We start from the raw sequence: 11,988 nt of genomic DNA, 5'->3' as shown, positions 1-11,988 counted from the left end.
GACCAGCAAGCAACACATGTATGTCGTGTATATGAAGAGTTGTCTTAACTGGGAAATGTGAATATTTTCTGCAGACTAACCAAACCTTTAATCCAAAATCTGATCATCACACAAGTGTAACAAAAAGAAACCACACTTTTCTTTGCATTCATTTAATTTGTGTTTCAAACACAAATTAAATGAATGCAATAGGTTTGGATTCATTCATTTTGCCAAAGGGATTAAAAAGATTCCACTGTGTTTATATATGTAAATATCTGTATTTACATATAAACATACAGGGTTTAACAAATGTGTAAGACCTGTTCAAAAACATTTTCGGAATCTGTCAAAACCCTGTTTAACCTGAAATCATGTTTTTATATACTCGAGCTGGCACACTGGAAATCTGAGGTCAGATTAATAAACTAAACAGTTCAACTGTTCAGGAATGCAAGTAAACTAATTTGGCATCTTAAAAAAATACTTTAGCCTTTTTGTGGATGCAAATTTGAACATTTGAATAACAATTATATTTTAGGGATAAAAATATCAGTTTGATCAAAGGGCTTGTGCATACTGGTGGATAAAACAGGATTCTAGTAATTAACAGTGCTGTTGATTTAGGGCACCTGTGACATAAACCTGGTGGACTAATAAAGCACATGGTATACATAGTAATAGTTCATGTGTTTCTTTCCTGATTGATAATGTGGAAAATGTTTGGGGAGGGGGTTGTTTGTTTGTTTGTTTTTTGGTAACACTGCTTTTGATACTAGTGATTTAGAATTGTAAATCTCCAGAGTTTGAAAAGAATACATTCATTTTCTCTCCTAAATAATACACTTAAAATAGTTTTTATCCTGTAGGATTATCGTATATTCCTACATATCTAAACACATTTAATGTTGCAAAAATTGAGAATTCTGGTTAAGAGATGAGGCGTCTGTTAATGTATTGTAAATGACTTATGGCTCATGTGCAGCACCAAGGAGCTGAGGCTCACATTTACTGTTATTTACAGGTTTTATCTTGATGTGAAGCATGCTGTCTTCCTATATTTAGAGAAGGTGAAATCAAAGATGGAATAAATGTTCACATTTTACTCCCTCCCACTGTAATCTGTAATGTAATGACTAAACTCAGTGAAGATGGAAAAAGATCTATTGAAGAAATCTTTTTTTTTTTTTTTTTCTTTTTAAGGGTGAAAGGTTTCAGCCTGGTTTTACTGGAGGTCTCTTCCAGTTGAAAGGAAGTTCTTCCTCCCCACTGTCACAGAGTGCTTGCTCACTGGAGACCTTTCTGCTTTAATTTTGCAGGGTCCTTACCTTACAATATAAATCCTGTCTGTGAATCCCCGGAAGAAAAGCTAAAACTAACAGGGATCTGACTAAAGACTGAAAAATATAAATCACCCTGAGACAGCTGCTGGTGTGAACTGGCATTACATGAATAAGACTGAACTGAATGGGCTTGGCATCGCTTATATTTGGAAAGCAATTACACCACAGTCCCCAGCTTTGTTGTTTTTGTTTGAATTTACATAGAGTATTTTTATAGTATGGATTTCTTTTCTTTTCTTCAACAGTTTCTTCAGCACTGAAATGTCCCGAGACGTGAAGTGCTGCATTTCCAAAACTGACCAACAAGAGGAGCCAAAGTCTTAAAAATACACAGAATGACTTTATAGTGAAATACAACATTTTAATGGCCTGTGACAGATTCCTACCCACATTCAAACAGACTATAGAAGCCCAGACCAGAGTGCTTATAAACAAGCAGGCTGTTAGTATTCATATGAATCCTGTGTACAATTAAAGCAGACTTCTTAGAAAATAAAGCCCTACAAGGCCACCAAAATGCAACAAATGACCAATTTTTATCTCCTATTGAGATACGAACGGCTCCCCAAAATAAGCTAAAAACTACATTTGCTATAAAACGTACAGAACATTTAAAAGAGAAAATACGCCATTTTTAAAGTCCCAATCTCGCTCACATTGCCATGTAACGTGACTGACGGCTGCACGTTTTGCATGTTCATGATGCATTTATTCACAAAGTCTCATTTTTATCAGGTAGACGCAGCAATTTAAGAAAAAAACAAAACGTGTGACATCTGGATGAGTCAAACTGAAGCAAGAGAGACAATAATAATAATAACAATAATCTGAAACTACAAACGCTCGCTAAAACAAAGAAGATTCAGCAGGAGAAAAAAAAAGTTATTTATAACCTCCGCTTTAGGATTCAGTCCATCTTTACATTCTTTGAGTTTTGACGTCTTTGTTGAGTAAAAAAAACTGAGCAGAGAGGAGTGAAGCAGTTCCTTAACCGAGTGATGGGTCAAGATTTCCCTTCAGAGTTCAAGATTTTCCCGTGTTGTCTTCATTTATTTGGCTTGATCCGCGTTAAAGACTGCAACGGTCTGGAGTGATTAACAGTTGCGTTTCATGTCTGATGTGTAAACGTTTTCAATTTACTGAATGAGCCACCGAGCACCATCTAAAAACCTCATTAACGACATTTGTTCTTTAAAAATGATTCCTTGAAGTAACTTATTTTAAAACATTTTAATCCTGTTTTGTTTTTTTTAAATAACAGTTGATCAATGAGTCTGTGCTGTAAAGACTTTGTGCTCTTCTATAACAAGTACACTAAAACTAAAAGTTTTGGTTTTGATTTCCACTCCAAATATTGATCTGATCAGTGGTTACCAATTAGAAAATGTCCTCAAAAACAGGAGAAACAAAGGTTTGCACACTGTGCTGCTGAAAAAAAAAAAATCCCATTTCAGCTCTTGTTGAATGGATGAGTCTCAACTGTACACATGTCGAAAACTGAGGTCCTCTAGCCTGCTGTGCAGTCTCCTCTCTGTTACTGAAAGCTGCTCCCATACAGGATCATGACAGGGAAGATGTTGGAGGAAAGGATGGTCCACCTAAATCTACTTGAGGTTCTACTGCAGGTTTTAGATCGCAGCCCGGAAACCGAAGGAGACAGCAGCTCCCAGTGCCAAGCCGAGGGACAAGAAGAAGGCCATGATGGCCCCCGCCGTCTCTGCCTCGTGCTGCGACACCTTCCTGTAAGGTGACAGAGGGATAAAATCAGTTAAGAATGAGTCGTTAAGGAACACAAAGTGGAGTGTCAGTTCTGCTTTGGTGCTTTTTGAGAAATGGTTCACAAGCTGGGAGTACCATCCTCATTCAGGTTTGACAGGGTTTCTAGTAGCTGATGGCTTGGGTAAAACTTGAAGATTGAATCAGGTAGCTGGGCTCTGATGAACACTGGCACTGAAGCATTCTGGGATTTTGAGGTTGGAGATAATGACTCAACAGCTGGTGAAGTCTTAACGGTGAGTTTATCTTATAGATAGAATATGGAGAGGGGATTGTCTGGCTGGTTAGACTACCTTCAATGAAAACTTTCGTTTCATAAAAAACAAAAAGGTACTGTTTGAATTCGGAAGGCCTATTAGCAAACAGCTTATAGTGCAGGGGCGTAATATATAGACAAAGAAGAAGAAGGGGCATGTATGGAGGCACGGTCCCACTCCTGAAATTCAGATTATTATCTCCACAAACACATTTGAGAACTGAAAGTTATGTAGTGTTGGAGAGAAACAATCCACAGAGGCCAAATGTTGTTTGTTTTCCAGTCTATTCATATCCCAAATTAACATGCGAGTCTATGGGGATGGGTTAGGTTTATGAAGCCGGCCTCAAATGGTCACCAGAGGAAATGCAGATTTGGAAACTTGAGCACTGGCATCATTTTCAGCCCTGCTCACAGCCACTGATGTCTGCAGTAGTGTGGTGCCAGATTTGTTGCTGCTTTAGGTAGAAACACATACGACCGGTTCTACGTTAGGCATCAATTTTTAATATTTTCTCTCTGCTATTACATGTTATGTTTGTTTTGGGGATATCATTAAAGTAAAAGCATGCTGCAGTTACCTCAGTGTGGACACAGAGTTAAAACAACCAGCAGCTTTCAATGGAATTCATTTGATTTTTACATTTGATCAAATTTGTATGTGGTTCGCAGTTTTAACTGAAGTTAGAAATGGGAACTATTTAATGATTTATTCACCGACTTGGCTTCTGTAGCTCTCAAAAGCCAAGTCAGCAGATGTGTACGAATTAATAGTTTTCATATTGTTTTGATTTCATTTAGCCTTTAGAGGTCCTGTTAGGAACAAGGTTTTAGGACAGGCAGGAAATATTTCTCCCCCCCGCCCCGATGGGTTTGTGATTTGTAGGTGAGCAGTCCTTACTTGGGTCCAAAGCACATGCAGAGGCTGGCCAGGTATCCGTTGGAAAAGGAGAAAAAAATCATGAAGATGATGTACCAGGCATCATGGCTGAACCACACGGTTTGGGAAATCACACGAGGCTGGACATTACAGAGCATGAAGAGGGGGATGAAGACGACCCGCAGGCCCACGAGGATAGGAAGCCAGATGCTGTCCTTGCCCGGCTGGAGAGAGAGAAACACAAAGAGTATTGATTGTTTGTCAGACAAAAAAAAAATATTTGAAGAGATCTGTTTGGTATCCAGAAACTAGCATTAGATAAGATACAATGCAAAAGAAGGCATGAATGCAATAAGTAATGAGATATAGATAAATTACAAAACAAGATTTTATAAGATTAAAAACTTTCGTTGATTAAACACAGCACATAACAAAACAACTTAAATATTGTGAAATAGCTCAAAAGATAATGTGAAATATGACAAAATGTCTCAATAACATGAAGAAAACAAAAAAATTACACCGACCAGAAAAAATGAAGGTAAAAATAAACTCAGTTCAGGCCTTCTCTCACAGCCCAAAGATTTTTCTTTTGAATGAATATAAATCCAAAATAAAATAATGTGTTTATCATGTATTAACTCAATATATAGTAAAGCCCTTCAACAGAAGAGCATTTTCCCCTAAAAGATGTAATATGTTAAATATAGAAATCTTCTAGAGCAGTGGTTCCTAAACGTTTTTGTTATGAGCCCAAAAACACAGAATCAGCATTCTAGAGAAATTAGTGTGATTTTTTCCCCCTATGTCAGCGATATAAAATAATATCATGCAACGTCAACGTGCTCTCGATTTTTTTGACTTTCCAAAAGGCTCGAGCAGCATTAACTCCACAGGACAAACACAGATGTGGAATCACAAAGAGAGGAAAACAGTCGCCAATCTTTCATCTGACGATTTAAAAAACACATCACATGGTGCGGAATCAGCTGACAAGCGTTATCTGCAGCGAGAAGCTGCATTCCTGCCAGGTCAGAGGACGTCAACAGATTGTACTGGGCTTGATGATTAAATTAGATGAGTTCCTCTGCCGCACAGGAAATCTGACCTTCTTGGTAATTTGTTTTTTCTGGATGAGGTTTCAAAAGGTTTGAATAAATGTTTTTACCAGAAAGGAAGCGATGATTCTAAAAACAAACATCAGCATGACGCTGAGAATTGGTGAACAGGATGAACTTCTTTCTTTTTGTTGTTGTTGTTTTTTTAAATATGCAAGTGCCAGTGTGTAGGATTTTCATCATTATCAAATGACTGGATTATGTGTTTAATATCTTAATCTTTTTATATATGTTTTGCCTTCCTTAGTAAAATCATCCGTTTGGATGGCCCTGTCACACGTTTGTGATTGGTTATCAGCTGCAAACACCGCCTCCTTCAAGTCAATGCACTTGTAGCTACGCTGGGCTGACTGGGCCTAGAGACTGGTTAAGCAACCCCCTGGCAACCAGCGGTCGCTTGGGAAAAACGTGTATTGTCTGACCAGTTGGCAAGAGGTTACTAGAGATTGATGATGTATTTATAACATAGGATTGATAAATGACAACAGCATAAAGAAGTGATGGAAGAAACACCCATCAACCATGGCGCGCATATTGATATAGCATGGTTTGTTCACCAGAGGGCGCTCTGCAGCTTCCCCGTTTGCAACACAAAAATGCCACAAACAGGCGATCCAAGCAGAGCTGGTAACACCACATGAGGAAAACAAGATAGTTTCCAAGTATATTATCATGTCATCTGCATAAGTTTTCAGAAATAACTACATAACAAATGGGAAATCACTTAATGTTTTGTGTATTTGAAAGAAAAGAAAGAATATCGGATTTTTAAATCACCAAATATCAGTATCGATCCTAAAAGTCTTAAAAGGCTCTAGTTGGCAGGTGAAATGGGTTGCAAAGAGGCTGCTGCACCAAAGGCTTCCTTGTAATCGCTTTGATTGCTAGCAGATTGCAGCGGCTGCCAATAGTTTGCATGGAAGACACCGACTGTTAATCTCTGAGCTGCAGTGAAACTTGCAGAGAACATCTGCCTTTAGAGTAAAAGTTGTGCCTTACCACTGCAACCAACATAATTGGTCAGTGGGATATAATCAAGCTGATAAAAACCCTGTCAGACTGAACACTGAAGTTGGAGTAAGAGAAGCCAGATAAGAAAGACAGAGATCCTGGGCGTGCTTAACTTGCTTTGTAGTGCCGGCCTTAGATTAGGAGGAGACTCCCCAGCCTGGGCGAGGCACACTGGGGCCTAATAGGATCGAGGTAACCATCTCCAGACTCAAGAACATTTAAAAAAAAAAACAGCTCAGGATGAATCAATTGTGAAATTCTCAGCAGATACTCAGATTTTAAACTTTGAATTACGAGTTTGACGACACTAAGCTTTTTGTTTTGTTGTGAAGTCTTCTGCATAAAAATGTCTTTATTACATACTTTTGGAATATTTAGCAGAACTGATGTAACAAACCAGATAAATATTGATGACTGCCACTTGATTTTCAGTTTAATATCAGCTAAAATATTTATGCATCTCTGTTGCAAACCTAAAACAGTCTATTAAAGCTTGTAGGAGAATAAAAGTTATCCAAAAATTATTTCACAATGGAAACAGACACCCGAGGGCTTTCTGCCTTTCTACCCAGGACCCATTGTTCATCCAGATGTGAGGGAAAGATTAGCAAACCCTGAAAAACACCAGTCACTTTTTTTTGACCCCTAAAATCCCTTTACACGCACAACACGTATGTGCGCGCACACACACACACACACACACACGCACACACACACACACACTCTTTCCTCCAATACAAACCTCTGATCTCAGCAGAAAAGCTCGTCCCTGAACGTCTTTTGTTTTTCCATCGTTCCCTTCATGACTCAGTTATTCATACAAGGGCAAACATTTTATGCAGCCAGAGGCTTTCTTTAATGTTGTTTGTAAATGCATTTAAAGGAGTTAATAATCAAGAATACTTGATCATCTGGTTCAAGCACTGGTCACTGTCATCGCTGCATATTTGTACAGGTTAAAACACGCTTAAGTAGTGTATTATATACTTTCAATGTGTGAGTTTTTGATGGATAAAGGCTTGTTAACTTGGCTGTGCAGCTATTTGGACCGAGCTCACAAACAAACAAAGCCAGCTCTGCACTCACCTGAAACCTGAAAAATTGGCTCCACAGCAAACAAGTTTCAACTAACTGTGGCTTTTTTTTTTTTTTTAGCTTCGTGATGTGGCCTCACTGGTAATTTTGGTAAGAAATCTCATTTGTGATTTACTGACCCACATACAGATGGCCGTCAGACTCCTGCCAGCCCAGTCCATCACGTTGAAAAGGAGGAAACACGACACGGGGATGAAGTACTTTTCTGAAAAGAGATCAAAACAAACCGACTGTAATCAAGAGCAACAAGACTGCAGAGATGCTTTCCTCAAATAAAAATACACAGGAATCCATTAAACCTCTGCTGGTTTAAGAGGAGGAGGTGAAGTTTGCTTTCACTTTTACGGAGGGATCCAGAGAACACCAAAGTAATTTCTAAAACTGATCTGGTGACACTTTAAACCTTATAGAAAAATGATGTTTAAATGGAAATAATTTCTAGAATTTTACAGGCTGCTCTGAAGTTCATAAATGAAGTCTCGCCCATAATATTTTCAAATGAAACTATGCAGATGAGCACAAATGTCAGGTTTAGTGACTCTACAACACTTAAGTCTGAATTCTGGATATTTTCCACAGCACTGCTGGAAACACTGTGATTTCTAAAAACACAGCTCGTGTGTGAAAACAGAGAAAATGAGCAGCAATTTCATAGCACGTTGAACTAAAAGCCTTTCAAAAAACAGACATTTGGAATCCACGTCAACCAGCAGGCACCCCCTAGGAGATAGGATCTGATCAGTTTTTGTAATCTTCTTGTCATGATTATTTCATTTTTATAAGAACTGGAAGGCGAATGAAATTCAATAACTTGTCCAGGCCTTAAAAATTCCCCATATCATGATTGGAGGTTAATGGGTAAGCAAATGATTCCCAGTTCAATCCTGGAAGGAGACAAATCCTTCTGGGGAAGAGTGTCCAACAAAAAACCCACTGTAACGACCACTTTCAGAGAAGAAGTTGAGAGCAGTTTCCATTACTGCTGGAGTTTAGGAGTTAAAGATTCTTAGCAGTCATCCAACTCCAATATCAGATTTTCAGAATTCCTGGCTCACTGATTACTGTAACAGTAACTGTTTGTATGAAAGGGACCTGCAGACTCACCCCAGGCACTTTCACCAGCAACTGTCGACTTGACATCGACGGTCACGGCTGGAAAAACTCCAATGGTGACAGTGAAGATGAAGCACACAGACAGAGCCATCACCCAAATCTGATTAGAGAGAACAAGAAGAGCTTTATCAATATTACGTAACCAGTCTGTCACACAGGTAGAAAATGCTTGCATGGAACAGATAATGTCCGACTTGTAATGAGATTGCTGGCTGCACAGCTTCAGTAGTAACTAGTTAATGTGATAGAAGCTTCTGCAACTCAATACACGATATTTATGATTTGAAAAAAAGACTCAAAAGTTTTGCCGGTAACAAAACCGGAGTTTCTGCCTTATAAGTTCTCATCTCACCTGCTTGAAGATGTTAAACACAGACGAGGTGGGTTTGGTCTCATCTTCCATGAGATTCACCACCGGCCGCTTTTCAGCTTCACGTTCTCAGGGGAAAAAAAACCCAAACTATTTATTGGTCAAGCAGCACCTGGAGTTTAGAGCATCATTACTATATTTGAGTGGGTGTACACACAAGATCCCCATTGTTACATCTTATATGTCAAAAGGGTTCCCATTAGGTACTCCTACTCCCTATAAAATTACACTGACTCAAGAAAATAACCTTTCATATCAAAGGAAACATGGTAAGAACTCCCGAAACAAGATGACTTCCCATTTATTTTCTCTAAAACCTCCAGAGCTGCAGGAATCCACCTCCACCCTGGATTCCTGCAGCTCTGTTCACCCGCTTTAATGCTAATCGTGCAGCCTCATCATCATATGTGCAGCTGTGCAGAAGTGAGGAGGGGGTTTATTTTCACTTCTAGCATTAAAAAAGTGGGCAAAGGTAGGCACACATCAGCTGAATGTTTAAAGGTTTTCAGCTGATAAGCATCATTTGCCTGGCTCTTTATAAAGAAGCGAAAAAAGAGCAGTTTTCTAAACTGTCTTTGTGTGTTTAAACAGTTAACAGGAAGTTGGGGTGGGGGGTGAGGGGGTTCTTAGGAATAGTGGCTGCCACGCCTGTAATTACACTGGCAGAAAGACTTGTATGAAGCAAGCAGATTGAAGCCTTGGATGGAGATAAAGCCCTGCAGTCTGAATCCCATTTACCAGTCACATGCAATCTTTTTAAATCATGTCTTTGTCTAATCTAACAAGAGAAACAAAAGTACAATTTCCAAAGTGTTTCATCGTAGGAAACAGGCGAGGATGGAGCTTACTGAGTGCTGCCAACAGCACATGTGAGCTACAGATTGCACTTAATAGAAAACAGGTTTGTGGAATCTGCAGGTTTTGAGATTCTGGATTAGTTTAGATTTCAGCAGAATGTTGTTAAAACTACCGTTTAGATCAACCCCCGGGCTTTGGACCGGTACCGGTCCGTGAGTCGTTTGGTACCGGGCCGCGAGAGTTGAGGCTCAGGTGTGAAATGTATGGTTTTCAGCGTTATTTTGTTATCGTTTTTATCATTTACTCGGTTTTCCTGGGTCTTTTCACGTGTGTTATGAATAAATTTTTTTTTCGGTACCGGTACTAGTTTTATTTTGTTGTATTTATCCGCGACACCTTAAAGGCCGGTCCGTGAAAATATTGTCGGGCATAAACCGGTCCGTGGTGCAAAAAAGGTTGGGGACCGCTGGTTAAGATGGAAAAATACAAAACAGATGACAGAATTTCGAGAATCTGATCTAGCAGGGTACACATGTTGAACTTTATTGCTCTCTGAGTTACAACAGCGTTATGCTTTTTTGCATCTGTAACATCCAAGAGGCAGAAATTTGTGACAGCACAGCCTCTACGGTACAAGCGGACTATAACGTAGCATAACATGAAAAGCTGTGTCCTAGCTTTAACCCCCTGACTAAAACATCTGCATTAGCTTCATTGCTGCTTCTTTTTTGCACACATCTAAAAGTTTCACACTGTTGTCCTTTTTTATAATGAGCAGGCCGGTAAGCACCTTTTTTGAGCAAGTCCATCTTGTTCTCCTCATCGGCTGATGGTGCAGATCTACTGCTCTCCATGTAGTACTGGAAGAACTCCTGTTAACAAAAACCAAAATTAACTGATTCCACTAAACCAGCAGGACAAAGATGAGCAGCTTGTTCCCAGAGAAACTGAATTTTATTCGCCATCAATCAAAACGTCCTTTTCAAACAAATACCTTGTGAATAAAAAGCACTAGAAAGGAAGAAAACCAGGAAAAATTGTAAGTTCTATTTATAGATTGAGGCCTTACCATCTTGGGAAGAATGAGGTAGGACATTATAGCCAGAAGAATCACAATACAAGCTGTGATGAAGTAACTAAAAGCACTGTCCTGCAGTTCTGACCCACCTGAAGACAATCACACAGAGTCATTAGTGTGTTTTGTTATTATTGGATAATTTCATGAAAAATGAATCAGTTCCTCCCAAGTCCCTCAGAATCAGCTGATTTATTTCTCTAATAACTTAAGAACACTTAATAAAGCCACAGAAACTTTTACATTCTCGTTATGAACATTGTCAGAGTTACAGACCCCTGAAGTCCACAAGGGCTGAAATCTTGTGCCTTTAATTTCACATCATTTTTCCAGCCCTCATACCTCCTAAAGGACAGGACAGACTCAGGGGACATTAATAGGGCTGAAGAACACATTTACTCACTCAAGCATCACAGACTGAAGCCACTGGCACCGTGGCTTCACAAGTGCTTTACTCTGTGAATCACCATGTTGGGGGAGGAGCATGAACTGTGGGGTAAATTGACCCTTGATAGGGTAACCCAAAGCAAACTGGTTTTGGGTGAAGACAAAATGTGGTGATCCTGTATAAACTAAGTTACCTCACTTGGAGATGGGATAAGGGGGAAACCACTCTGCAACCCTGGCCTTGTTGGCAAGTGCCTGCTCAAATAAACCACATGGGTTCACCACCTGCAAGAGGAGCTGTGGTGGTCTGGTGTTTTGTGGCAGTGACCTTGTCTGTTTGTTTTTTGGGGGCAATTCAGTGTAGTAGACATCTTGGGGTAAGTTACAGAAGCTAAAGTTTTTCATGGCTTCATTTAAAGTTGATGAACATAAAAAGTAAGCCGACTCAGAGGAGGGTCGGAACTTTTTCAGAATATAAGAAATGACCCCCGTATATTGTTTAATCCCAGACTTACTGGCCAGAGCGCAGATCATGGAGAAGGCAGCGAAGGTGCCGGCCAGCCCCTGTCCGCTCATGATGGGAGTGGTGTAAGAGGCAGGTAGAATCCCAGCCAGCCCGAACAGACTGCTCTGAAAAATCGCCCCAAACGCTAGAGAGGGATGAAAAAAGAGAAAAACACATTTGAGGAATTACAGAGTGACTGTGACACAGAAACACAAAAAAATGATCCACATCTACACAGTTATAGCCAACAAGCATGTCAGAGAGAAACAACATCCTTCTGAT

General features: G+C 39.6%; 1 protein-coding gene across 9 annotated transcripts in view; it reads right to left on the bottom strand.

Moving 5' to 3' along the window:
• Positions 1-3: 3 nt before the first annotated feature.
• The window catches only part of LOC147316003 (equilibrative nucleoside transporter 1-like), a 42,896-nt gene continuing 30,911 nt past the window's right edge, over positions 4-11,988 (bottom strand). For 7 of the 9 annotated variants that reach the window (XM_086259109.1, XM_086259105.1, XM_086259107.1 and 4 more), the window contains 8 exons: positions 11,717-11,851; positions 10,809-10,906; positions 10,530-10,611; positions 8,924-9,009; positions 8,563-8,671; positions 7,578-7,663; positions 4,256-4,458; positions 4-3,062 (listed from right to left, as the gene is read on the bottom strand). In XM_086259109.1, coding sequence (XP_086115235.1) covers positions 2,951-3,062; positions 4,256-4,458; positions 7,578-7,663; positions 8,563-8,671; positions 8,924-9,009; positions 10,530-10,611; positions 10,809-10,906; positions 11,717-11,851 — 911 coding nt within the window. In that variant the 3' untranslated portion in view covers positions 4-2,950. The remainder of the gene's footprint in view (positions 3,063-4,255; positions 4,459-7,577; positions 7,664-8,562; positions 8,672-8,923; positions 9,010-10,529; positions 10,612-10,808; positions 10,907-11,716; positions 11,852-11,988) is intronic. The other 2 variants (XM_086259112.1, XM_086259104.1) reach the window with 2 other exon arrangements.

Source organism: Aulonocara sp. 'chitande type north' Nkhata Bay, linkage group LG13 (genome assembly GCF_057382095.1).
Source record: "Aulonocara sp. 'chitande type north' Nkhata Bay isolate Kocher_YH1m ecotype deep benthic linkage group LG13, A_spYH_male_GT1.1, whole genome shotgun sequence".
NCBI lineage: Eukaryota > Metazoa > Chordata > Actinopteri > Cichliformes > Cichlidae > Aulonocara > Aulonocara sp. 'chitande type north' Nkhata Bay.
This window is presented reverse-complemented; position numbering and strand designations above follow the sequence as displayed.